Below are 26,067 nucleotides of genomic sequence, written 5' to 3' on the forward strand. Positions count from 1 at the left end.
TAGCGAAGAATATGTAGAAATTCTAGCAATATTGAAAAAGTTGATTCTTAACCCCGAAAAATGAGAAAAATTACATAAAAATGGTCCCATCTTCAAACAGCCATAACTCTTACATTAGTGCGTATATTTCAATGAAACTTTTTTCTGATATAGAGCTCATAAGTACCTACAAAAAAGTATTAGACAACTTTTCTGTAGGGCGTCAAACAAAATTACTAAAAATAAAAAACGAATTTCTAAGAAAAATCGATGAGGGTAGTCCCCTTTTTCGGTGAAAAAAAAAATTTCAAATCGTTCTAAAAAAATTATTTTCGGTTGCGGGGGTCAAGTACAATAACTTTTGGTGAGTAGACATACCCTCGAAATCTTTCCCAATTTCGAGAAAAAAAATTCTTTACCAAAAATCTAATATAATAAAGTGAGAAAAACCCCCTAAAATTGGTCCAATATTCAAACGGCCATAACTCCGACAATAGTAAAGGTATCTCATTGAAATTTTGAGAGGAAGTGGTGTTCATGGATACCTACACAAAAATATTGGACAATTTTTCTGTAGAGCATCAAACAAAATTACTAAAAATAGAAAACGAATTTCTAAGAAAAATCGACGAGGGTAGTCCCCTTTTTCGGTGAAAAAAAAAATTTCAAATCGTTCTAAAAAAATTATTCTCGGTTGCGGGGGTTAATTACAATAATTTTTGGTAAATAGACAAACCCTCGAAATCTTTTCCAATTTCGAGAAAAAAATTCGAGAAGGTGTGAAATTTTTCGACAAAATTAAAAAATTTCAAATCGTGTTCTTGATTTGCATCTTATTTTGGCCTCTAAAATCCCCCATTAAAATTTTTCCCAGTTGTGGCCGAACACCCTGTATTATATTATTCAATGTTTTTGTTAGAAAATATAACCAAAACTGAGTTATCGACGTGTGTCAACAGCAAAGAAAAATATAAAAAATCGATACAACTTTATTATATTGAAACCGAAATATACAATAATTATACTTGTTACAACGGTAGATCATTTTTTTTTTCTGTTTCACAAATACACACTTATATTTTCATATAACAACAATCTCGTTTCACGAACAGTAACAGTTAAGATCTGTTTGTTCACGTTTCGGCGCGCTCGCCGCCTAGAAACGATCATTAATTATAAACAAATTCATCGTTATCTTATCTTGTGCGCCGTGAACGTTAATTTCGGAAGTCCTTTGATTAATACTGAATGTAAAACTTCCATTACACATCCTACTGATCGAACACATAATTATTTGTAGTAATTTCCAACTGTCGACACAGCGTTTATAATTTATTAATCAACCTGGTGGGCATAGTGCCAAAAAACCGATCTCAAAAATTCATAAATAACAATTTAAAACTACCTATGAGAATTAAACGGGGAAGATCGGAAGTTTAAGGTATCAATTAAAAATGGCCGGGCGGTTGGAGGTCGACTGTGAATTTTAAAAAAGGATTGATCCAAGTTACACTTTGCTCTCGTGCCACTCCGCGATAATTATTATATTTTCAATAGTCTGCGATATGAAAGCTACGTTGCCTAATAAACAACCTTGTAAAATTCGTTTAAATTAAAAAAATAACAATTTCCTAGTTTCCATTTGGCGGAGTCAATCGGTTCCTTAATCAGGTGGCTCGATCATGACACTCGAGGTATGGAGGATTTTAATATTGTTATGTACGTGGGCGGGAATCGACCAAACCTATCGCCTAAACATCTAAATACTTAATTGTACATATATCGTTCGACGTATATTTACAAAAAAACTTACAAAAACACTCGACACACGTTTGTAAATCTGAAAAAACCACCGTCGTCGTCTGTCTGCGTTTTGCGAACATTTGCCACAACAGCGCAGCCACGGGACTCACGGTCTCGAAATATGAATACCCGTTCATCAAAACGTCGGAAATTCATCACAAATACCTTTCTCTCATTACGCGGTGTGTCTTTTCAACCAATCGTAAATCGTAACGTGATTGGTGTTTACCCATCGTATGTTGGCTTCGGACTGTTCGATAGCTTGGTGGACCGTTCTCGTTGCGCTGCTCAGTTCGTGCTTGTGCTCCGTCGTGAAGTCCAGCAGCTATGTACGAAAACACATCAGTTTTACTATCAACTAGATTGTCCAAGAAAATCATTTTGACTGCTTTTTAATTTCAATTAGAAAAACAATTATGTATATGACACAATTTCTTAGAATTTTGTGACAATTTTGTACAACATATAAATGCGTTATACCTATATATATAGGACATATATAGGTATATACTAAGTTTCAGTCTTTCCAGTGTTAACACATTACCGACCGATAGCCTATTAATCGACTTTTTTACCGGCCAACACTTACCGACCGATAGCGTATCAATCAACTTTTTTACCGACCAACGCTTACCGACCGATAGCCGATTAATCAACCGCTACCGGTCGGTAAAGTGTTAATATTACTAATATTTTTCAGATTTTGTGAAACACAAGATATTACAAATAAAAATAAAAATCGTAGCAATTTTGATTTTCAATCTCACCTAACCTAAAATATTCAAATCTACATCCACACTTACATCTTTCAGCTCGTATTTAGTGTTTATGCCTCTGGTTGCTGATTTCACTATGCTGTTGATGGTCAACAAAGACGATCCGAAACTGAAACAGATATTTCCTTTCGTTTGGAACATTGTCTTTGGGGAAAGTTTAAAAAGCTGTTTCGATAAGAGTACTTGAAGAGAGTACTTACTATTCCCGAAGACGGTACCATTTGTTCCGGAAGAAGCTGAATGTCAGGGAATGGCCAATGTTGTTGTTGGCGACGGAGCTGAATACACGAGACACATCTTGCTTCCTGATCCCGGAATTCTCGGTGATCGTCCAGTCCAAATATTGGCTCAGAAGCCACATGTCTCTGGTGCAACCCAGAGCGTTCAAGAGCAGATCTTTTTCTGAGCCAACGTTCGTTTCGAGGTATCTTTGCCAAGCAAACTCCCATTCAGCTTGCCCACCCACTCTGATGGCCGTGCAATAAACGACGGTCTTCAAATTCGGTGAAATTCTGCGTACAAATGCGATGATTTCAACTTCGCTGAAACTCGGGATCAAAATGAATAACCGTAAACTTACGGATTATGTTTGTTCGGATTCGACGCGTTCTGCCAATTGTGGAACTGCATCATGGCGTTCTGCACGCAGTCCTCGTGACCGAAGCTGCACGCCCAGGTCAGCACGTCGATTCGAGTGAAGACTGTCAACTGAGGATCGCCGGGGTTATCCTTGAAGCCAACCTGCTTGTAGACGTTGTCCAGAAGCTTCAGAACGTACACCTGAAAAGATATTTAGCAAAAACATGTAACAGTCGAAAGGTTCACCGTTGGTTGATTTCGAATTGCTTACTCGGAACTTATCGTAACCTGGCATCTTGATCAACATGTCGTCCAGATAGTGCATGGCAGTGAAAGCAGCCTTCCAAGGTAGGTATTCGGTTTCATGGGCCAAGTACGAGGTGACGTCCAACGCGGTGCCATAATCCAGTCTTCTAGCTCTCGCTAAATTCAACGCGTCGTCGATCAATTGAGCCCGACTGATCGTAGATATATCCTTGAACGAGTTCTCGTTCAGCTGATGGATTATCATTTGCCAATTCGATCTGTCGTAGTTGACTCTATAGAATCCTGAAGAAACAACATCGAAATAATCTTCAATGAGCAGGTTAATGAAACAGAACTTGAGCTATACGTTACGACAGGTTTAGCGAATGTGGTAGACACAATTTCACACGGTCTGCGACATTACAAGTCTCACCAGTTTCCTGAACGTTGAATATCACCCACTCGGTAGAGTTTAGATTGAGATTCGGTAGCGTGATCGACTTGGTAGCCTTCATCCACTCGGAAGGCTGAGTTTTATCGAAACCCAACTGGCTCTGAGTGGTGTAGGTGATCGGTATCCACCACAATGGCTCGGTTTCGTACGTGGTTTTCGTAGTGGCGTTGCGAAGTAGAAAACGATCCTGGAACGAACGACGAGACTCGACGCAATTAAACGGTATTTGTGTCGTCTATGAGAGGAATTCGGTTGCAACAGACCTGCATTAACATCGCGGAGCCGTCCTCGTAATTTCTAGTGACCGTCACTACTGGGAAACCAGTCTGAAGCGTCCAGGTGTCCATGATCTCCTTAATCGTGACCGCGGGATCCAACACTTTGTCCTTGTGCGCTTGTTTCGTCAGAGCATCCCACAAATCATTCTGTTCGGCGCTCTGATATGCCCTGGTACGAGGTTACGAAATAGTAATTAGTAACGGTAAATAACCAGTCGACAATTGCAAATACTCACTTTCCATTTAGATAGTTTGTTAAACCCTGTTTGAAGACGTCGGTGGTAAGGAAATGGTCCATCATTCTTATTATCGAAGCACCTGTTCGCGAACAAACGTGCCACGTTAATATTATGTCAGAAAGATGATGTTTCTGCGCGAATCGATACCTTTTTCGTAGGAGATTCTGTCGAAGATCTCGTTGATCTCGTCCGGATGGCCAACCTCGATCGATATCGGGTGCGAAGATTCCAACGCGTCCAATGCGAGGACGGATTGCAAATCGTGGACCACAAACTGTTCCAAAACCTTCCACGTTGGCTCCACCTATGAAAAATTCAAAAGTCTTTCGCAACAGTTTTTTCTAATAAGTTTGCTTGTGGATTTTCGAACCGGGGAACAGCGAAAGAATCTTGTTAAATTTTCCTTACAAAGGATTCGTCGACTTACTTGGTTCATACCAATGTATTCTACGTAGCTGGCAAAGCCTTCGTTCAACCACAAATCTGTCCACCAGCTCGGGGTGACCAGATTTCCAAACCACTGGTGGGCAAACTCGTGGGCCACCACCGTGGCTACACGTTGCTGGTTGCTGCTGGTCGAAACATTCTCTTGATACAACATACCGGTCTCCCTGGAAAACAGAATTAACCGAATAAATGAGAATTACCACTTGCTTATTAAGTCTAACCAAATTGCTGGTGAAATAAGCGACGTTTTTGAGTTAAACATTAGAAGAATGGACCTTTTGTTTGAGAGCATAGTTTATAATTACCTGTAAGTGATTAAGCCCCAGTTTTCCATGGCACCCGCTGAGAAATCAGGCAGAGCAACGTTGTCAATCTTGGGCAGGGGGAATTTAATCTTGAAGTATTGTTCATAGTACTCGAGAATCTTTGGACCGATCTTCAAACAATAGCGTGCTTGGTCGATCGCCTCGCTACGTGTCCAGACTCTGAAGTTCCCAGATTCCGATTTCAACATGGCGAAATCCGAAACTATGAAGGCTACCAGATACGTGGACATTGGCACAGAGCGTTCATAGTGATCCCAGACGTAGGAAGGTAAACCAGGCCTAAAAAAATGCGATATGGAAGGTTATAGGAATAAGGGATAGGTTAGGTTTTAAACCACGGCTGCTCACACTGGCATAGGCTCCCCCTTCGTAGGCATATTCGAGATGGATGTCATATTCCTGGGTCGTGCGATGCTGATTTGGAACCTGGCTTTCAGGGCTGGCTCGTCGAAGCAGGGAAAAGCACGTCGAGCGTCCGTCGCTTGGAATTGCGTCGCGGCGATCCATCTTCAATAGAAAAGCAGAAGACACGGGTGAAAAGTTAACTCCTCTTTCGAGTTATTTTCATCAGAAGCGTCTCTCTCATTTAGAAACGATGAAGAACGGATATACACTCGCAGGCAAAATGATAGCACACGGGTGGTGTCTTTAATTTCTTCTGTTAACTCTGAGTTATAACGTACCTTCTATGAATATGTAAACATAACATAGACTGACCTTACTTCAATGGGTTCTCTTAACCTTTCACGTCCGGTGACATCAACGTGGTGTCATTGACAAGCCGAAGAGAAGAGAGAACCTATTGAAGTAAGTCTATGTTATGTTTACATACAAGGTACGTTATAACTCAGAGCTTCCACGCTAGCATAATCCTAACACAAGAAATTAAAGATAGCGTGTGCTATCATTTTGTCCAGTATTCTAGAACGAATGTTGATGAAACAATTTTAATTTGAACCAATCGAGTCCGAAATATAGGTTGATAACGTTGCTCTGTAACGGTTGTTAAAAATAAAAGTTGTTCGTAGCTGCTAAAAAGCTAAACTTCTGTACATACTCGTACGTAGGATAGTTTCTCGAGTCCTGGTTACAAGGTAAAATTAAATTGTCTGGGCATTTACCTCGTCTGATTGCCAACCGTGTACGAGCTTCTATAGAACCCTTGGAGATAGTTGTTCAGATAGCCAACAAACTTTAGATGCACCACGTATTGTTTGCCCCCCTCCAACGTGTCCGACATTTTAATCACGTGAAACTGCCGTTCAGTGTCGTTTTTCTGCTCCACGATTCCAATTGCTCTGGTCTTGTTGCTCGTAGCTGAATACTCCTTGATGTTCGTGAAACTTTCATCGATGTCCATGCTGACCGCGTGCAACGTTACATTACTCGTGTCCTCGGTTACGTTTATTAGTATCTTGACCTAGAAACAAAATGGGCACCGTGCAACCAAACAGACCGACTTAACAATCTTCTTTATCAACCACGTGGGCCAGATCGTTTTAAAATTATGATATATGTAAAGAAAATGAATTTCTTTAATTCAAATTTGGCGCCACGCCTCCAAATGGCGGGAGAGTAGGGACTGCCCCGGTCTCTCCCGGGAGAGGGAGGTGAAAAGGTGTGAAAACGGAGTTAAGATTTACTTGAGGATTGTAAAAGGGAATTGACGTGAAGAATAAACTTTAAATGTCGTTTCACTGTTTCAAAGCAACGCACGAGTGTTTATTTCTTTGGCATGTAACAATAATAGAATAATCTTATAAAACGACATTTAAAGTTTATTCTTCAAGACAATTCCCTTTTGTTAAAATCTTCACTACGTTTTCACACCTTTTCATCTCCCGGGAGAGTTTGGGACAGTCCCTACTCTCCCGGTATTTGAAAGTGTGGCGCCAAATTTGAATTAAAGAAATTCATTTTTTTTACATATATATAAACTTATCATATGATAAATATATTCCATTTATTTAAAAATGATTAATTTTCTAGTGTCATATTTATCGAAAAATTTACAACAGAAATCTTTGAATGTACAGACGAATAATATAAAATTGTAATATCCGTGTGGAAAAAAATTTGTTAACCCGATTATTATTTAATCACGGAGCACGACTATTCGGCAAGGAACGAAGAAACAGCATTTCGAACTTTCTAGTTGGAATCGCTTACCGAACAAGTTTCGAGTACTTTCACCCTCACAGAGAACCACGTAACCGTCGTCGTCGTCGTCCTCGTTTTCAATATTATTTCACGAGTCCGTGAAAAGGAAAAATGGAACCCAGAAAGGACCGAGGATTAAGTATTCGCCTCTTGATCTACATCCTTTGACGCGAGTATCGGGATTTAGAATTCTCTTTTGTTCGTGAAATTGAAAGAAAGAAACTCATCAAACGATATTAAGGGTAACGTTAATCGTGATTGTTCGATAATCGATAACAAAGGTATTTTTATCGTCCATGAATATTACTCGTTCAAGTGAAACAGATAAAAAATAGGTAGACAGTACAGGTTTTAATATCCCACGAAGTGGTTAACAATTATAAATAAATTATTTACGTTGCATACTGGGAAAAATTTTAATGGGGGATTCTAGAGGCCAAAATAAGATGAAAATCAAGAATAGTAATTTTTTAATTGAGGCTTCGTTAAAAAGTTATTAATGTTTAAAGTTAAAGTGTGCAGCGCGCGCGGTTCCCGTCTCACAGGCGAAACTTTAAACGTTAATAACTTTTTAACGAAGCCTTCATCGACAAATTGTTATTCTTGATTTTCGTCTTATTTTGGCCCCCAGAATCTCCCATTAAAATTTTCCCCATGAGTGGCCGAACACTCTGTAGATACAATGGAGCAGAGAGGTATGCAGGTAGTGTAGTACCTCGCCATTGAAAGTGAAGTTTCCCTCCCATATAAAGGGTGTCAACCTGAGCTCGTACGAGTCGGGCACGACGGATCTGGGCAGCCTGACGTCCAGTTTCTTCTTGGGGAACAAGTCCGGGGAGGAGGCGTCGCGGGATTCGAAATCGGAATTCCTGTGATCGTTGCATGACTTGACGAGCTCCTCCTCGAGGCATGGCGCGAAATGATAGACCAAGAGTCCCGTTACTACCAGGGATATCAGGACCGCTGCGCCCAGGAGGAAACCGCCGTAAGGCGATACCGTGCATCCCCGCTTCCGGCCGAACGTTGTCGTGTGGGCGTCCATCATTGCCAAAACCTCGCGGGACTGGGTCATATCATGCGCGAACCTGAAAACCGCAGAAACAAGTTCGATGATTCCCGTTAGATTCCGGTATTTGGTCGGTATGCATAATAAAAATTCCATTCTCCGAAGAATAAATAAATTTAAACAAAGCTCCCTAACTTGGTAAATTAACCGTTTTAACCATTTAACCGTTTACCTAAAAATTTCAACAACTTTTTAAATAATATGACATCTTAAAAAATATTAAATAATCATAAATTTTCCAATTCCGGTATACGTTTCGTATTCTTTGCAATTGTTATTATTATTAAGAATTATTATTATTATCGATTGTTGTTATTATTATTCCCTACAATTTCAATATATCTTTCTTATTTTTTGCAATTGGTATTATTATTGTTGTTAACAATTATTATTATTATTAACAATTGTTGTTATTATTATCGATTGTTAATGTTATTATTCCTTACAATTTCAATATACCTTTCTCATTCTTTTTAATTGTTATTATTATTGTTATTAACAATTACTATTATTATTATCGATTGTTGTTACTATTATTCCTTACAATTTCAATATACCATTCTTATTTTGTGTAATTGTTATTATTATTGTTATTAACAATTATTATTAACAATTGTTGTTATTGTTATTATTATTATTTCTTACAATTTCAATACACCTTTCTTCACCTTTGCAATTGTTATTAACAATTGTTGCAATTGTTATTAACAATTGTTGCAATTGTTATTAACAATTGTTGTTATTAACAATTATTATTAACAATTGTTGTTATTAACAATTATTATTAACAATTGTTGTTATTAACAATTATTATTAACAATTGTTGTTATTAACAATTATTATTAACCATTGTTACTATTGTTATTAACAATTAACATTAACAATTGTTGTTATTGTTATTAACAATTATCATTAACCATTGTTGTTATTGTTATTAACAATTATCATTATCAATTGTTGTTATTGTTATGATTGCCGATTGTTATTATTATTATTCGTTACGATTTCAATATACCTTTCTTATTCTTTGTAATTGTTATTATTATTGTTATTAACAATTATTATTATTATTAATTTTAACAAAAGCTAATCAATAATTATGTATTTCCCATCTTCTTGCAATTTCAATATACTTTTCTTATTCTTTGCAATTGTTATTATTATTATTATTATTAACTAAAAAAAATGTAATCGATAATTATGTATTTTCCATCCCCTTGCAATTTCAATATACCTTCCTAATTTTTGCACAGGTTTTGAAATCGTGTAATTTTTACGGAAACTAAATAATCACGTGTCGCTTTATCGCAGATAGTGTGACATGTTAAATTTTCAGTTTGTTGAAACGTTTAGTTCGATGAAAAGTTGCTCGTCCTCGGTGGTATTATTCGATCGGTTATCATCGCGAGTTTCTACTCCGTAAACATTGGATTATTAGCATCTATGACGAAATACACCAAGGCTGCCGTTGGATCATTGTCCCGGATAAATTTCCTGGCTGCTGGTGTAAACAGGGCGAAGGCAACCGATCATTAAAAGTAATTTCACGTTCGGACTGAGCACGTCAAGGAAACGCGAGGGACGCGTATTAAACGACCAGAAGGAATCCTTGCTAAGTCTCGGGTCACGTACCATTACATTGTACTAACGAAATTTTAAGTATCGATGAGACACACGTATATACAATTACTGTTTATAAGTTTCTTCTACCGTCCAAGGACGTTCCCTGCCCGAACAATACAACGTTCGAACGATAACCAACGACCGGACAATTCAACGAATAATAATTTTGCAAACTGTTCTCTGTAAAATTGAAACTCGTGAATATTTAAATAATTAAATAAAATCGTTCTATAATATAAGCAAACGTTGTATATTTGCTATGTTTTCGCTATTAATGGATATTCAGATCGAAACGTATTTTTAATGAACGATCGAGAGTTCGATAACGATCTTCTACCTACCATCAACAATCGTCGAAGGTTGCTTAAAGGCGGCGAGAATAATGTCCTCGGAACTCGCGTAAATAGATCACGGCGATCGCTTGTTAGCGAACGATAGTTTTCGAATAACCGATAAACCGAGGAACGCTCGACGCAAGAACCTTCCGTACGCGTCGACGGTTTGCGCGCGACTGCCAAGGACCGACGCGCAACTTCCTGTCCCATCGCCCGGCCGGCTGTCGGTTGTCCTATCGCCTTCCGTAACCTTACATCCTTTCGATCCCGATCCTCGTTTCCCGTCCCGCTGACAACAGAACGCCAACGCGTCCCCAGGATCGATCGTTACATCGATGGGAATTCAAACTATTCCAACGTTTACATTCCAAACACTCGACCAATTAACACACTCACTGCCAGACCAAAACCGTACAATATTCTGCAAAAACAAAATTTGAATTTTAGACCACTGCAAACTACATAACCTAAAATTTGTTCCAGTAATTATTTTTATTATAGTTTTTTTAGTGTTTAAACTATTTCAACGTTTATATTCCTAATATTGGACTAATTAATACATTCACTGGCAGACCAAAACCGTACAATATTCTGCAAGAACAAAATTTGAATTTTAGACCATTGTAAACTAAATAAACTAAAATTTATTAGAGTAATTATTTTTATATTAGTTTTTTTAGTGTTTAAACTATTTCAACGTTTATATTCCTAATATTGGACTAATTAATACATTCACTGGCAGACCAAAACCGTACAATATTCTGCAAGAACAAAATTTGAATTTTAGACCATTGTAAACTGGATAACCTAAAATTTGTTTTTTAGTATTTCAACGTTTACATTCTTAAGACTCGACTAATTAAATGTGTGTACAGGGTTAGGTCTAAAATTTTACTTTTAACCTAAAATAATCTCTAAATAACCTAAAATTTGTTCCAGTAATTACTTTTATAACTTTACTGAAATCCACAAATCCAATTCTTTATTCCAGTCGACATCTCAAAACGAGAATTAATTTTTCTAGTTTCACAGTGGTACACCTGTCACCTATATATTGGTAAACATGTATGTATAGGGTTAGGTCTGAGTTAGATCTAAAATTTCAATTTTAGACAATTGTAAATTAAACAACCTAAAATTTGTTCGAGTAATTACTTTTATAACCTTGCCAAGATTCACAAATCCTATTCAAATTTATTCCCCTAGACATCTCAACTAGAAAATTAAATTTTTTCTAGTTCCATAGTGGTAAACCTGATACCTACACAGGGTGTTCAGCCACCCCTGGGAAAAATTTTAATGGGGGATTCTAGAGGCCAAAATAAGACGAAAATCAAGAATACCAATTTGTTGACTGAGGCTTTATTAAAAAATTATTAATATTTAAAGTTTCGTTCGTACTGAATTTTTTTCTCGAAAATGCGCAGGATTTCGGAGGTATGTCTATTCACCAAAAATTATTGAAATTGACCCCCGCAACCGAAAATAATTTTTCCAGAACGATTTGAAATTTTTTTTCCTGCGAAAAATTTGTCCCCTTATTGAATTTTTTTTCTCGAAACTGGGTAGGATATCGTGGATGTATGTATTGACCAAAAACAATTGTAATTGGCTCCCCTAGCTAAAAATAATTTTTCTAGAACGATTTGAAATTTTTTAATTTTCCCGAGAAAGGGGACAATGTCAATTTTTCTTAAGAATTTGTTTTTGATTTTTAGTAATTTTGTTTGGCACCCTATAGAAAAGTTGTCTAATACTTTTTTGTAGGTACCCATGAGCTCTACCTCAGAAAAAAGTTACATTGAAATATACACACTATTGTAGAAGCTATGGTTATTTGAAAATTGGACCATTTTTAGGGAGTTTTTCTCATTTTGCACGGTCAAGGAACAACTTTTTCAATAATTTTATAATTTCTACATATTCTTCACCAAAATACGCGTTGTTTGTCGTTCGAAACATTAAAGTCCCCCAAGTCGTTCAGAAGTTATGAGATTTTAAAGATTCGCATGAAATTTCGGGGGTGCATTTGTGGCTTCACATTAGATTTTCGGTCAGGAATTTTTTTCTCGAAAGTGCATGGGATTTCGGGGGTATGTATAATGATAAAAAATGATTGTAATTGACCCCCGCAACCGAAAATAATTTTTCCAAAACGATTTGAAATTTTTTTTTCCCGTTGAAAAATTTCACACCTTCCCGAATTTTTTTCTCGAAAATGGATAGGATTTCGAAGGTATTTGTATTCACCAAAAATGATTGTAATTGATCCCCGCAACCGAAAATAATTTTTCCAGAACGATTTGAAATTTTTTAATTTAATCGTTAATAACTTTTCAACGAAGCCTCCATCGATAAATTGATATTCTTGATTTTCGTCTTATTTTGGCTCTAGAATCCCTAAAAATTAATTCTCAAGTTAAGACATCGAGAAAAATAAATTTGGATAGAATTTATGAATTTTAGCAAATTCTATGTAGCTTACAATGGTCTAAAATCGAAATTTTAATTTTGCAGAATATTACACGGTTTTGATCCAACAGCGAATTAATTAACTATTCCATACAATGTATTAAATGGTATAGCTGATGGATCCCTGACGGAAGTTAAATCACTATACATAAAAGCATCGCTATAGCTCGAGCAACGGCACGAGATATAGTACCCAATAATCCTCCAAATCACCAGGAGGTGGGTAATTGATTCAGGCGCGTGTCCCTAATTGATTGAAATCATCTTTGCTACCCGCGGCGGTTTACGATGAATCATCACACCGAAGCCCCTTCAATTTCGCACCGACGATAACTGATAATGTAATTCTATTTACCGAACAAACAAAACGTGGATCAAACGTCATAGAAAAATCGTCCAAAGTATCGTGTACGACAAACACGCCGAATAAAGGTGGATCCGACGCCATTTCTCGATTTCACTAGAAAAGACATCAAATTTCTTCTCGAGTGGCTCTCGATAGGGGCGAATTGAAAATTCCCTGCGTATAATTCGATCCCTCAGGACGTGTCCCACCCACATAAGACCAAGATTAGGTTACAGTTCATTCCGGTGTACTCTTACGGAACAAAACACCGTCATTTATTACAACCGACCAGGGATCATCTATCAAACAAAGCACGTGGTCATTTTGAATAGAAAACAATTGAAAAAAAAAAGAAGAAAAACAGCTTGTACAACTTTGTTTTACCTACTAGGGCCCAGGAATCTTTCATCCCAGGGGGAACCACTGATCTAATGCACCATTGTCATAATCAGTACGCTACGCCGTGGACAATGATGTCGACAATTTCTCTACAGCCGATAAACGTAATTTTTTAATTACAAAATCGACGTTTCTGGTATCTAAAAGAAGCAACCGGATCAGCTTACGGCGATATTAACACATCCCAGCGTGTTTTATTTCTCGTTCCATCGGTCACGAGACGCTCGGTATTAACGGTGTATCTGCACCGTCCGTCTCTTATCATCGTTGTTTTTTTCTTTCTCGAATTAATAGCCATCGCGAGAAAATGAGACGGGACGGGAAACGTGTTGCAACATGTCAGAGCTCCCAACACCCGATTTCGCAAGCTACATTCATCGTGTGTTGCAACAGTAATTATTTTGAAACTTGTCGACCCTAAAATGTTTGCTAATTTAACAACACCATTGATAAATTTTTAATGGTACAGACTTGTTCCGCTTAACCTTTAGTGACATCAGTTTTTATCTCAGGAGCTCATGAGTCCAAAGAGATATACACTTGAAAGTTGCAAAAATACAATAGTGTAAATGAAACAGATAGTTGAATTTGTTCCTCTGTTTAAATTCCTATGCCGAGTGCGACTTGATATCAGTTTTTATCTCAGGAGCTCCTTTGTAAAGTCCAAAGAGATATACACTTGAAAGTTATAAAATACAATAGCGTAAATAAAACAGATACTTAATTCAATTTGTTTGTTCCTCCGTTTAAATTCCTATGTAGAGTGTGACATCAGTTCTCATCTTAAGAACTCCTTTGTCGAGTCCAAAGAGTCCTCTATTTGTTCAAATTGCCCTATTTTTTAATTAACGTTAATTTCATTCACATTGGGAGCTGATGGTAACAAAATTATCATAACGTTAGCTTACTTACAAACATAATCGCAGATATTATGTTTACAAGCAAGCTAATCAAAGATCTTAGTGTTCAACGATTACACAATTGTTTCCTTCGTATGTACCATGTAGATATTTAAGAGATTTCTATTTTAGTCACCGCAAAACGTTTGGATCTCAGAACAGTGTAAATGGAATGATTAGTAATGCAAATTTTGCACACGCTGAAACAGATTTAATTGAACGATCATCAGAAACTCTGTATCCTTGCAACATAAATTTATTTTTGTTAAATTCACTAAGCGATAATGTTTGTGCTAAAGGATTTAATCCTGTTAACACTTTGACTGCCAGTCCAAAATCCTAAAATTGTTTACGAGACCAACACTTTGATTTTAGTCAAGCGTAAACTACAAAACTTAAAAGTTGTCCTAGTAGTTGCTTTCGTAACCTCATTAAAATTCATGAAGCCTATTAAAACTGATTTTCTTTAACATTTCAACCCGAGAATGAATTGTTTTAGTTCTGTCATCCACATATGAGTGACGTGGCAGTAAAATTGATAATAAATGAATAATAATAATGATAACCTGTTTACCTAGGGGAAAATACCTGGAGTTTGAAATAAAAGCTACGTTGAACAAAAAGTTGCAAGCTGTTTTTTTCTTTCCATCGACACCAATGCAGATATTAGCTTCTGGCCTTTAAGTCTGAAAGATTTTCATTGAAAGTTTCAACGAGCCTTTTTGCTTATACGAGAACCGATTAGGGAAGGTCAGTTATTTGTCACGACGGTACTCGTGACTCGGTTCACCGAGTAACTGATAGACCAACCATATCCAACGCTATCATTATCCACTTGCCTCCATGCCATATATCCCTCTCCCTTACCCCCGTTACGCTACGTCCACGTAGTACGTAGGTACGCTCGTAAAAGTAAATCGCATAATCGGATAACGAGAGCTACCTCCTTCGTGGTTGAATGAATAACCCGAGATAACTCGATTCTCAAATCTAGCTCTTCGACTTCCTCCCTTCCTTCTTTCGTTTAGCTTTTTAAAGCATGCCAGTAATGAGATCAACATTACGCAAAATTAAATGTATTGTAAATTTGTTTTACTCTTCTTTCTTATCAACTCGTCGGTGCACAATCTATTATCGTGCATACTGAACATTTAATTACATTCGTTCGTACGAAAATATTTCCATCGCAAATGGAAGGAAAAGTTTCCAAGATCGCTGAAAACTATAAACAAAAGCGAATTTAATATATCGTTTCAAGAGTTGGGATAAAAAAAAAAGTAATTATACTTTGAGATACACGTCCGTGTTTTTAAACATTTCTCTATCTTCATTGTTGGCAATAACAAGGTTTATAGCTTGCACAAAACAGCAGGTCGTTGACCCCTTACTAAAATAACCACATATGATCGTATAGTATCATTCTGAAAAAATTATTTTTGGTTGCAGGGGTCAATTACAAGCATTTTTCGTGAATACACATACCCCTGAAATCCTAACCACATTCGAGAAAAAAATTCGAATAGGTATTGAAATTTTTGGACGAAATTAACAAAATTTCAAATCGTACAAAAAAAATTATATTTAGTCACAGGGGTCAATTACAAGTATTTTTGGTCATTATACATAACCCCGAAATCCTACCCACTTTCGAGAAAAAAATTCTTTACCGAAAATCTAATATAATAAAGTGAGAAAAACCCCCTAAAATTGGTCCAATATTCAAACGGCCATAACTCCGACAATAGTAAAGGTATCTCATTGAAATTTTGAGAGGAAGTGGTGTTCATGGATACCTACACAAAAGTATTGGACAATTTTTCTGTAGAGCGTCAAACAAAATTATTAAAAATAAAAAACGCATTTCTAAGAAAAATCGACGAGGGTAGTCCCCTTTTTCGGTGAAAAAAAAAATTTCAAATCGTTCTGAAAAAATTATTCTCGGTTGCGGGGGTTAATTACAATAATTTTAGGTAAATAGACAAACCCTCGAAATCCTATCCACTTTCGAGGAAAAAATTCGAGAAGGTGTGAAATTTTTTGACAAAATTAACAAATTTCAAACCGTTCTGGAAAAAATTATTTTCGATGGTGGGGGTCAATTACAATAATTTTTTGTTAATACACATACCCCCAAATCCTACGCACTGTCGAGAAAAAAATTCTTTTCCTAAAATACAATGTGAGGTTAGAAATATTGTATGTTGTATGTTTAAAACATTATTACTTCTGAACGATTTGGAGGATTTTAATGTTTAAAAAGGCAAATAACGTCTATTTTAGCGAAGAATATGTAGAAATTCTAGCAATATTGAAAAAGTTGATTCTTAACCCCGAAAAATGAGAAAAACTACATAAAAATGGTCCCATCTTCAAACAGCCATAACTCTTACATTAGTGAGTATATTTCAATGAAACTTTTTTCTGAAGTAGAGCTCATAAGTACCTACAAAAAAGTATTAGACAACTTTTTTGTAGGGCGTCAAACAAAATAACTAAAAATAAAAAACGTATTTTTAAGAAAAATCGACAGGGGGGAATCCCATTTTTCGGCGAAAAAAAAATTTTTCAAATCGTTCTAAAAAAATTATTTTCGATTGCAGGGGTCAAGTACAATAATTTTTGGTCATTATACATACCCCCGAAATCCTACGCACTTTCGAGAAAATAATTCCTTACTAAAAATCTAATTAAGTGCCCAAATTTTTCGACGAAAAAAAAAAATTTCAAATCGTTCTAAAAAAATTAGTTTCGGTTGCAGGGGTCAAGTAGAATAATTTTTGGTGAATAGACTTACCCCTGAATTCCTAGTCAGTTTCGAGAAAAAAATTCAAGAAGATGTGAAATTTTTTGACAAAATTAAAAAATTTCAAATCATTCTGAAAAAATTATTTTCGGTTAAATAGATATACAATATCCTTTATAAATAGTATCCTTATAAGAAAAAAAAATATAATTTCTTGGATTGGATCGTTAGAATCTAATTTGGCAATTTCCGTATGTTGATGGATGACGATGGTTTGCAGATGTTTAGAAATCTATCCCCCGTGCGTTTCTAGCGATAACGCGTCTACGAATAAATTACGATATCAGTCAGTTGTTAGATTAAAAATACCTTGTTGCGCTGCAACATTATCCGTCAAAGAATTTTTATTCCGTTACCGCCATGTCTTCGTTATCTCCTACCAATAAGAAGTACGCGGGTCGTTCGCTAGAGTGCTTCGAACGGTTAGAAACGTTCGCAGACGGTTTCCGTACTCTCGTGTGTACCACACATTTTCATCTTTACTATCCTGGCACACCACCAATTTCAATTCACTGTGAGTACACGCATTCCTTTTCGCACTAATTTCATCGCAGAAACGACCATATTGTCTTGCTAACTACGACCAACTGGCGTTAAGAATTTTACAAAATTCACGTAAAACGTTAGCAAACATTCCAACAGTATCAGATCATAAATTCTAAGAAGAGTTTCATTCCAAGTTTTCCACTTATGCTTCTTTTGATTTTTTTCTTTCTTCTAATTTTTTTTTTTTTTTTTTTTTTTTATTATTGTCCACGTTGCTGCAACAGTGAATAGACATCGACAGGCTGACGATATTTCATGCTTTCGCGGTGCAAGAGCGTCTCGAAATCCCTTTAAGCATATTGGATCACCCCGATTCGAGCCAGCGTGGTCTGGGTCAAGTCTCGCCTAACGCTACATCTACACTCGCACGTTTATATCGAAACTCGTCCACACGACGATTACATACTAATAATAATATTTCTAGTTAGCGAGAAAAGTCGTCTGATACAGCTAGCAAAATGACTTTGGAACTCGCCCAATTTCAACCCCATAGAGTACTTAACACTTTAATGGCCGCAAGTCTACCACTGATATTGCAGACCAAAGTGAGATACACGAAGATTCTAGGAATATTATAAACGTGTAACCACAACAAAAGTAATAAGTTGAATGTATGATGAAATGGTGACTGATACAGTAGATCACGCACACGTGACAGTGGCCGACGCCTGCTGGCTGGCAAAGTCACGTATACGTGACAGCGGCCGTCAAAGTGTTAAAATGGATTATACCATGAAAAAAAATTTTAATGAGAGATTCCAGAGGCCAAAATAAGACGAAAATCAAGAATACCAATTTGTTGATGGAGGCTTCGTTAAAAAGTTATTAACGTCTAAAGTTCCACACGTACTGAATTTTTTTCTCGAAAGTGGGTAGGTTTTCGAGGGTATGTATAATGACCAAAAATACTTGTAATTGACCTCTGTGACTAAATATAATTTTTTTAGTATGATTTGGAATTTTGTTAATTTCGTCTAAAAATTTCACAGATTCTCGAATTTTTTTCTCGAAAGTGGTTGGGATTTCAGGGGTATGTCTATTCACCAAAAGTGATTGTACTTGACCCCTGCAACCGAAAATAATTTTTTCAGAACGATTTGAAATTTTTTTTTTCCGTCGAAAATGGGGATCCCCTCTGTCGATTTTTCTTGAGACTTCGTTTTTTATTTTTAGTAATTTTGTTTGACGTCCTATAGAAAAGTTGTCTAATACTTTCCTGTGGGTACCCATGAGCTCTACTTTAGAAAAAAGTTTCAATGAGATACCTTTACTATTGTAGGAGTTATGGTCATTTGAAAATTGGACGACTTTTATGAAGTTTTTCTCATTTTAAAATTTCAAGGAACAGCTTTTCGAATATTTTTGGAATTTCTACATATTCTTCACTAAGATACGCGTAATTTATAATTTAGAACATTAAAATCGTCCAATCCCTTCAGGAGTTATGATTTTTTAAACATATTTATGAAATTTCAAGGAAACATTTCTAACCTCACATTATATTTTCGGAAAAGAATTTTTTTTCTCGAAAGCCCGTAGGATTTCGGTGGTATGTATATTAATCAAAAATGATTGCAATTGTCGCCTGCAAACAAAAATAATTTTTCCAGACCGATTGCAAATTTTTTAATTTTGTCAAATTTGTCCACCTAATCGAATTTGTTTTTCGAAAATGCGTAGATTTTCGGGGTTTGACTATTGACCAAAAATGATTATAAGTGACTCCTGTAATCGAAAATAATTTTTCCAGAGTGATTTGAAATTTTTCATTTTTGGCGAAAAATTTAAGCACCTACCCTCTGTCCATGTTTCTTAGAAATTCGTTTTTTAATTTTAGTAATTTTGTTTGATGCTCTATAGAAAAGTTATCGAATACTTTTTTATAGGTATCCATGAACTCCACTTCCTCTCAAAATTTCAATTCAATTTATTGACTATTCTATGAGTTATGGCCGTTTGAAAACTGCACCAGTTTTAGGGGGTTTTTCTCACTTTATTATATTAGATTTTCGGTAAAGAATTTTTTTCTCGAAAGTGCGTAGGAATTCGGAGGTATGTCTATTCATCAAAAATGCTTGTAATTGACCCCTGTAACTAAATATAATTTTTTTAGTTTGATTTGAAATTTTGTTAATTTCATTCAAAAATTTCAGTACCTTCTCGAATTTTTTTCTCGAAATTGGGTAGGATTTCGAGGGTATGTCTATTCACCAAAAATTATTGTAATTGACCCCCGCAACCAACAATAATTTTTCCAAAGTGATTTGATATTTTTCATTTTCGGCGAAAAATTTAAGCACCTACCCTCTGTCGATGTTTCTTAGAAATTCGTTTTTTATTTTTAGTAATTTTGTTTGACGCTCTATAGAAAAGTTGTCCAATACTTTTGTGTAGGTATCCATGAACTCCACTTCCTCTCAAAAATTCAATCGAATATATTAACTATTCTAGGAGTTATGGCCGTTTGAAAACTGCACCAGTTTTAGGGGGTTTTTCTCACTTTATTATATTAGATTTTTGGTAAAGAATTTTTTTCTCGAAAGTGCGTAGGATTTCGGGGGTATGTCTATTCATCAAAAATGCTTGTAATTGACCCCTGTAACTAAATATAATTTTTTTAGTTTGATTTGAAATTTTGTTAATTTCGTCTAAAAACTTCAGTACCTTCTCGAATTTTTTTCTCAAAATTGGGTAGGATTTCGAGGGTATGTCTATTCACCAAAAGTGATTGTAATTGACCCCCGCAACCAAATATAATTTTTTTCAGATTGATTTGAAATTTTTTATTTAACTTTTTAATGAAGCCTCAGTGAAGGAATTGGTTTTCTTAATTTTCGTCTTATTTTCTTCCATTAAAATTTTTTCTAGGGCCGAACACCCCTGTATGTATGCATGTATGCATTCTCAATTTTTGTGTACCGTTGAACAGATCTGTTTCCATCGTCGACGTCTTCTAATCCCCTTTTAGGAATATTTCCTGCTTGGCAACTATCCTGGAATGTCGATACATGATTCCTCTTACGGTTCTTACATGATTACCCGCCACGCCAACGTAATAATCATTCCTGTTTCCTTCATTATGTCGGTATCGACATACATCACCATTGCGATTCCCAACAACATCCGCAAATCTGAACAAAATAAAATAAAACTCGTACAACAGAGGGTCAAATATTGTATAACAAAAATTCGATCCTTTTGGTAATTCGACTTTCAAAAAATATCAACGGGAGTCAATGTTAAACATTTGAGAATCAACAAACAGATTTTTAATTATTGTTTACATTTTATCTAATTTTTTTAGCTTCTAGTGAAAACGCATATGGCAATTGGTGTTAAAGAAAACTGTCGACATTGGCGGGGCCCGCAGCTGTGCAAAATTAGCATAATCTTGTCGCGTAAACGTGTAACGAGCAAACGTTGGACAATAATTTTCCCTTCTACAAATCATTGCCACATACGCTAGAAAACTATGTCGTAATTGCTCCTTTCTAAGCAATTACTCGCGAGGAATTCGCAGCTATGGATAACCCAAGAAATATTCGTTATTTTTTTTTTTTGTCATTTTTAAATAACACCACGGTGATTCCCCGAATAATTTCCAATCAACTTCGCCTGGATTTACTCTGTTGTAATTCTTCAAGTATGCGAATAAACGTCGTTTATTTTTCTTTAAATATTCCTTCCTTTTCCACCCAAAATTGGCGTTCCCGGATAATCGAAAATCTAACGAATAATGCGTGGCAGGTTGCATAATTCAGAAGCGAAATCTCGTTTCAACGGACACGCCTGAACGACGCCAGGCTGAAATAGAGCGGTTTGTTTAAATAAAAAGTGTCGTTAAATTTTACAATCCGGAATAATGTCGCTCTAACGGGTGTTCCGTTTAAAATGTCAAAAATATCATTCCAGAAATCCAATAAAACTAAGTGGCCAAAATTATTTTTTCTCAACCAGAAAGAAACTATTTGAATACCTAATTTGTTTTCAATTTTATCCAGTCTTCAAACAAAGAATTAAGAAGTTTGATAAGTCACATTATCGTCTCGTACAATTCACGTTTATGTGCATAGGGCACTTCTGGATTACACGGTGCAAACACTTGTGCGTATCTCGATGGTACTTGAAAGGCACACGGATCTATTACACGTGATCCCAACGTACACCTTTCTTAACGGTTTGCTCCAGTTTATCTCGCGGCAAGCACATCAGTCATGAAACGCGTCTCGATGAACAATCAACCAACCAGCCAAAGCAAAATTGCCATCGTGACATCGTGTTTTCGTCCATTAACGTCGAGGTCGAAATTAAAAACGATTTCTAATTGAACTCAAGGAGCCGTTCGACTGAGAAAATTCTCTGCCCCCCGAGTACCGTTCGATTAACCGCCTCTCAGCCTTATCTCCGTCAGTATAGTGCAGGCGTAAATAGGAGTTGGCCAAAACCTCCCGACAACTCGTGGTGAGTAGCTCGATCGCATCCCTTGCGAAAAAAGAAATTAAAAAAAAATAATTCGTGATCAATCGTCTCGTTCGTGAAATAATTAAAAGATAAATTATTACCTGAAGTAAATGGGTCATTTCCGTGAAATCGACAATCGATAAAAATAGAATAAAATGCATCAAGCGTGTTCGATTTCGACAGTGTTTGCTTCTGTCTATGCAAATGCACGCCGTACATTGTGAAACGATAATTAATACGAGGCCAAGAGATAATGCGACTTTAGGTCATTTCGTTTCTACTTTTGCCGCGCCGAGTTTATTGGCATTGGTCGTTCGATCGCTGGTAACGAACGTTGACCGTAGATTCCGCGTGAAAGTTGCCAGACGCGACTGATTGATATTTGCCAAGTTGGACACCGTTTGCGTTTGCGTTTGCGTGTTGAGACCACGAGTGTACGTTGAAAAAGAAACCTCAGGGGGATTTTCTAGGTGAGAACACTCTCCATAGAGACAATACTTCCATCTAATGTTACTTCTCCCATTTAGATACACAGACTCGGAATGTCTGGTTAAAAACTTTGGTCGCTTCGACGGGATTCTATGCACCTCAAGAGTGCAGAGTGACTCGAAGTCCCGTGGGCCAGGAATGTTAGAAAGGTAGAAGGGATACACCTATCCCCGCGTACACATTCAACTCTGATTCGCTATTAGACACACACGTGGACTACCTAAGAGCTAGGGAGCAAGATGGGCACATGGTTCGACCCATCTTGGCCCACGGGACTTCAAATCAGAGACCTACAGTACTCTTCACGGAGGATAGCGTCAATAATAATAATATTCTTCCTTTCAGATCACGTGTACGCAATGGCAAACCAACACCGACGAAAATAATCATTTCATGAGTCACCTAAACAAAGGAAAGTGAGATTAGTGAGATTCCGGAGGGCGTTTGGAAGATACTAGGAATAAATGGATAAATAGTCCCACCCGAAGAGATAGACGACAACACCTATATAGTTCTGTCGGTATCGTAGGCATCTGGAGACTGTGGAGCAGAAAGGTGCGAGTTAAAAAAAACAAATATGGCGAGCGTGGACAGTAACCTGGAGGAGCTGATGGGCCAGCTGGGCGAGTTCGGTAAATACCAGGGTTGGCAGTTCTCCCTGCACATAATCGGCGCCCTGACGGCGGGTCTTCACATGCTGACGCTGTTGACGGTGGCGGCCGTGCCACCTCACAAGTGCAACGTCCCTGGACTCACGTCCGTGATCGACACGTTCAACACCACGTCCTCCACGTGGAACTCCTCGTCGTCGGAGACCGTGCCGCGGCCCATCGACTCCTGCCGCTATTTGGACGCGAACGAGACGATCAGAGAGTGCGACTCGTGGATCTACGACACCCGGTACTTCGAGTCGTCACGCGGCATGGAGTGGAACTTCGTTTGCTCGCAACGGTGGATGGGCTCCGTGGCCCAGTCCACCTACATGTTCGGTGTGTTCGTGGGGGCGGTGACTCTGGGCAGTCTGGCGGACAAATACGGCCGAAAGATAATATTCTACGTGTCCTCCGTCGCCCAGCTGTTCCTCGGTGTGTCCGTTGCCTTGGTGAACGAGTACTATACCTTTCTGTTCCTGCGGTTCCTCTACGGGATCTTCGGGTCCGCGGGCGCGTACATAACGGGCTTCGTCCTGACGATGGAGCTGGTGGGACCGTCGAAGAGGACCGTGTGCGGTGTCATGTTCCAACTGGCTTTCGCCGTCGGTTTCATGTTGGTAGCCGTGTGGGGGGTTCTGATAAAGGACCGCGTGTGGCTGCAGATCGTCTACGGGCTCCACAGCTCCCTACTGATCGGCCACTGGTGGCTCATGGACGAGTCGCCCAGGTGGCTGTGGGCCCAAGGTCGCGTCTCCGAGGCAATCGCTATCGTGCAGAGGGCTCTGAGGATGAACGGGTCCAACGTGAACGTGGACGCGGCCAAGCTGATCACCGAGGCGAAGATTCGTCGCCTGGACAGGGAGGAAGGCAACGACGAATCGTACGGGGCCATGGACCTCTTCAAAACGCCCAATCTCAGAAAGAAGACGCTCAACGTGTGTCTCAATTGGTTCGCCAACTCTCTCGTTTATTACGGTCTGTCTTTGAACGCGAGCAACCTGGTGGGCAATCCGTTCCTGATGATGTTCCTGAGCGGCCTGGTGGAGCTACCCTCGTACATTTTCATGTGTTTCGCTATGGACCGTACCGGTAGACGCTGCATGGTATGCTCCTTCATGCTGATCGGCGGCGTGTGCTGTATAGTTGCTTCCGTTGTTCCCAAGGGCACCGACCTGGCTGCAACCATGATCGTCGTTATAGTTTTATTTGGAAAGGCTTGCATAGCTGGCTCGTTCGCGGTCATTTACAATTACACGGCCGAGCTGTTCCCCACGGTCGTGAGGAACACTGCATTGGGGGTCGGATCCATGTGCGCGAGGCTCAGTGGCGCCCTCACGCCGATGATCATGTTGCTGGATTCGTTGAATCCGAAGGTGCCAGCTATTCTTTTTGGTTTCGTGGCTCTGATATCCGGGTTTCTGTCGCTCTATCTTCCGGAGACCGTCAACCAGCCCATGCCGGAGACTATCGAGGACGGAGAGAACTTTGGGAAGCACGACACCTGCTTCACCACCACTTGCGCCGGCTCGAGGAAGACTAGCGCCACCTACCAAGTCACTATGAGCCAACTGGGTGACAAAGAGGAGAAGGAAAGGCTCAACCAAGACACAAAGTGATCGTCACCTTGTCTATCCACGTGACAAAGACTCTGTAGGTAGTGGAACGACGACGCCATTTCAAACGAGCTGTGATTCCCGATTTAAATAGAATTAGTGCCTTTCTAACTATAAAAAAAAAAATTAAAAGAAACATTATTAAAATTCAAGCTAATCCATGTACATTAATAATGCACAAAAGAATCTTTTCGCTGTCCCTCTAACGCCCTCTATATCCGTCTGCATCTTCGTCACATTATTATTTCTTTCTCCTAATTAATTTACTATTTCAGTTCCACGCAAACTAATAAAACTTTTTACAAGTCTACGATTCGAAGAAGGTTTTTAATGCCGATGACCTTTAGGATTCAAAGAATTAGGCAACTATAGTTGCATAGGCTACCGACCTTTCGACCCTAGTTATTTCCCCATTTTTCATTCGATCGTGAAAACAAATGTTTCGCTCCGGGAAACATAATTTTATCGTACACTTTCTGGCATGATTGGGTAAAAGCAGAGACATAACAAAAATCAGCAATAAGAAAACACTGACATAAACGTTTCGCCCATACTTTACATACATTTTTTAATACGCAAAGTATCTTTAGATCTCTCTCTCTCAAACTTGTTCTCATTCTGTTTTAGCAATTCCTTTCTTTTATATATTACAAACTGTATCTAACATCTGTACACACCTTAACGTGAATTAACGTTCCTTCCGTACCGAAAGATTCTACCGACGATGCATCCATTTTTCCTTCGAAATATTCCACGTCAGGCACATCTTCCTGCTCCATCTTAATCTTTTCTATTATTTTCTCTTCCTCGATAAACTTGTAATTTATTGTGGTCCCCCGTATGTTTAAAACGGTGCGAACACGCAGACCCAGAGTTGTTGCCCATTATGATTAACGCTTCCAATATTCTCACAGCGTAATCCACTGCATCCATAACTTCGCTCTTTATTGTTAATGCATTTTCGAATTCCCTATCGTTATTTTCTAGTACACCACGGTTCCACAAGTGGAAAGAACAATCTTCTAAACCATTATGGGAAATGGACGGTACACGAAGGTTAGCCATTTTTATAAAC

General features: G+C 37.9%; 2 protein-coding genes across 6 annotated transcripts; one reads left to right on the plus strand and one right to left on the minus strand.

Annotated features, from left to right (window-relative positions):
* Nucleotides 1–985: 985 nt before the first annotated feature.
* On the minus strand, nucleotides 986–22,060 carry LOC122403750 (aminopeptidase N). 3 transcript variants are annotated; one of them, XM_043407476.1, is made up of 20 exons: nucleotides 21,753–21,841; nucleotides 20,696–20,907; nucleotides 13,696–15,649; nucleotides 13,514–13,617; nucleotides 13,139–13,428; nucleotides 10,318–10,732; nucleotides 8,003–8,372; nucleotides 6,249–6,547; nucleotides 5,476–5,634; nucleotides 5,107–5,406; nucleotides 4,782–4,965; nucleotides 4,502–4,658; nucleotides 4,352–4,433; nucleotides 4,101–4,284; nucleotides 3,817–4,024; nucleotides 3,409–3,686; nucleotides 3,139–3,338; nucleotides 2,759–3,070; nucleotides 2,586–2,667; nucleotides 986–2,107 (listed from the first exon to the last, which is right to left on the minus strand). In XM_043407476.1, exons 7-20 carry the CDS (start codon nucleotides 8,357–8,359, stop codon nucleotides 1,958–1,960), a joined length of 2,952 nt encoding a protein of 983 aa, XP_043263411.1. In that variant the 5' UTR covers nucleotides 8,360–8,372; nucleotides 10,318–10,732; nucleotides 13,139–13,428; nucleotides 13,514–13,617; nucleotides 13,696–15,649; nucleotides 20,696–20,907; nucleotides 21,753–21,841; the 3' UTR covers nucleotides 986–1,957. The 3 variants fall into 3 exon arrangements, with proteins under 3 accessions (XP_043263411.1, XP_043263413.1, XP_043263414.1); XM_043407478.1 differs by having other exon boundaries at nucleotides 13,518–15,649; XM_043407479.1 differs by lacking the exon at nucleotides 21,753–21,841 and adding an exon at nucleotides 21,941–22,060 and having other exon boundaries at nucleotides 13,139–15,649.
* LOC122403751 (organic cation transporter protein) lies at nucleotides 17,434–25,166 on the plus strand. 3 transcript variants are annotated; one of them, XM_043407480.1, is made up of 2 exons: nucleotides 17,434–17,744; nucleotides 23,072–25,166. In XM_043407480.1, the coding sequence occupies exon 2, from the start codon at nucleotides 23,304–23,306 to the stop codon at nucleotides 24,993–24,995; it is 1,692 nt and encodes a 563-aa protein (XP_043263415.1). In that variant the 5' UTR covers nucleotides 17,434–17,744; nucleotides 23,072–23,303; the 3' UTR covers nucleotides 24,996–25,166. The 3 variants fall into 3 exon arrangements, with proteins under 3 accessions (XP_043263415.1, XP_043263417.1, XP_043263416.1); XM_043407482.1 differs by lacking the exon at nucleotides 17,434–17,744 and adding an exon at nucleotides 22,121–22,237; XM_043407481.1 differs by lacking the exon at nucleotides 17,434–17,744 and adding an exon at nucleotides 22,652–22,707.
* The last annotated feature ends 901 nt before the right edge of the window (nucleotides 25,167–26,067 follow it).

This window comes from Colletes gigas, unplaced genomic scaffold (genome assembly GCF_013123115.1).
Source record: "Colletes gigas isolate AHSC1104 unplaced genomic scaffold, ASM1312311v1 Colletes_gigas_Sc00071, whole genome shotgun sequence".
Lineage (NCBI taxonomy): Eukaryota > Metazoa > Arthropoda > Insecta > Hymenoptera > Colletidae > Colletes > Colletes gigas.

What these genes read in the sequence shown, in the direction of transcription:
- LOC122403750 (XM_043407479.1), bottom strand. Translation starts at nt 8,359, where the DNA reads ATGACCCAGTCCCGCGAGGTTTTGGCAATGATGGACGCCCACACGACA. An exon ending in ACGGTTGGCAATCAGACGAG is followed by an intron (nt 5,635 to 6,248) that starts GTAAATGCCCAG and finishes TTTCTATTGAAG; the next exon opens with ATGGATCGCCGCGACGCAAT. An exon ending in AATACATTGGTATGAACCAA is followed by an intron (nt 4,659 to 4,781) that starts GTAAGTCGACGA and finishes AATTTTTCATAG; the next exon opens with GTGGAGCCAACGTGGAAGGT.
- LOC122403751 (XM_043407480.1), top strand. Translation starts at nt 23,304, where the DNA reads ATGGCGAGCGTGGACAGTAACCTGGAGGAGCTGATGGGCCAGCTGGGC.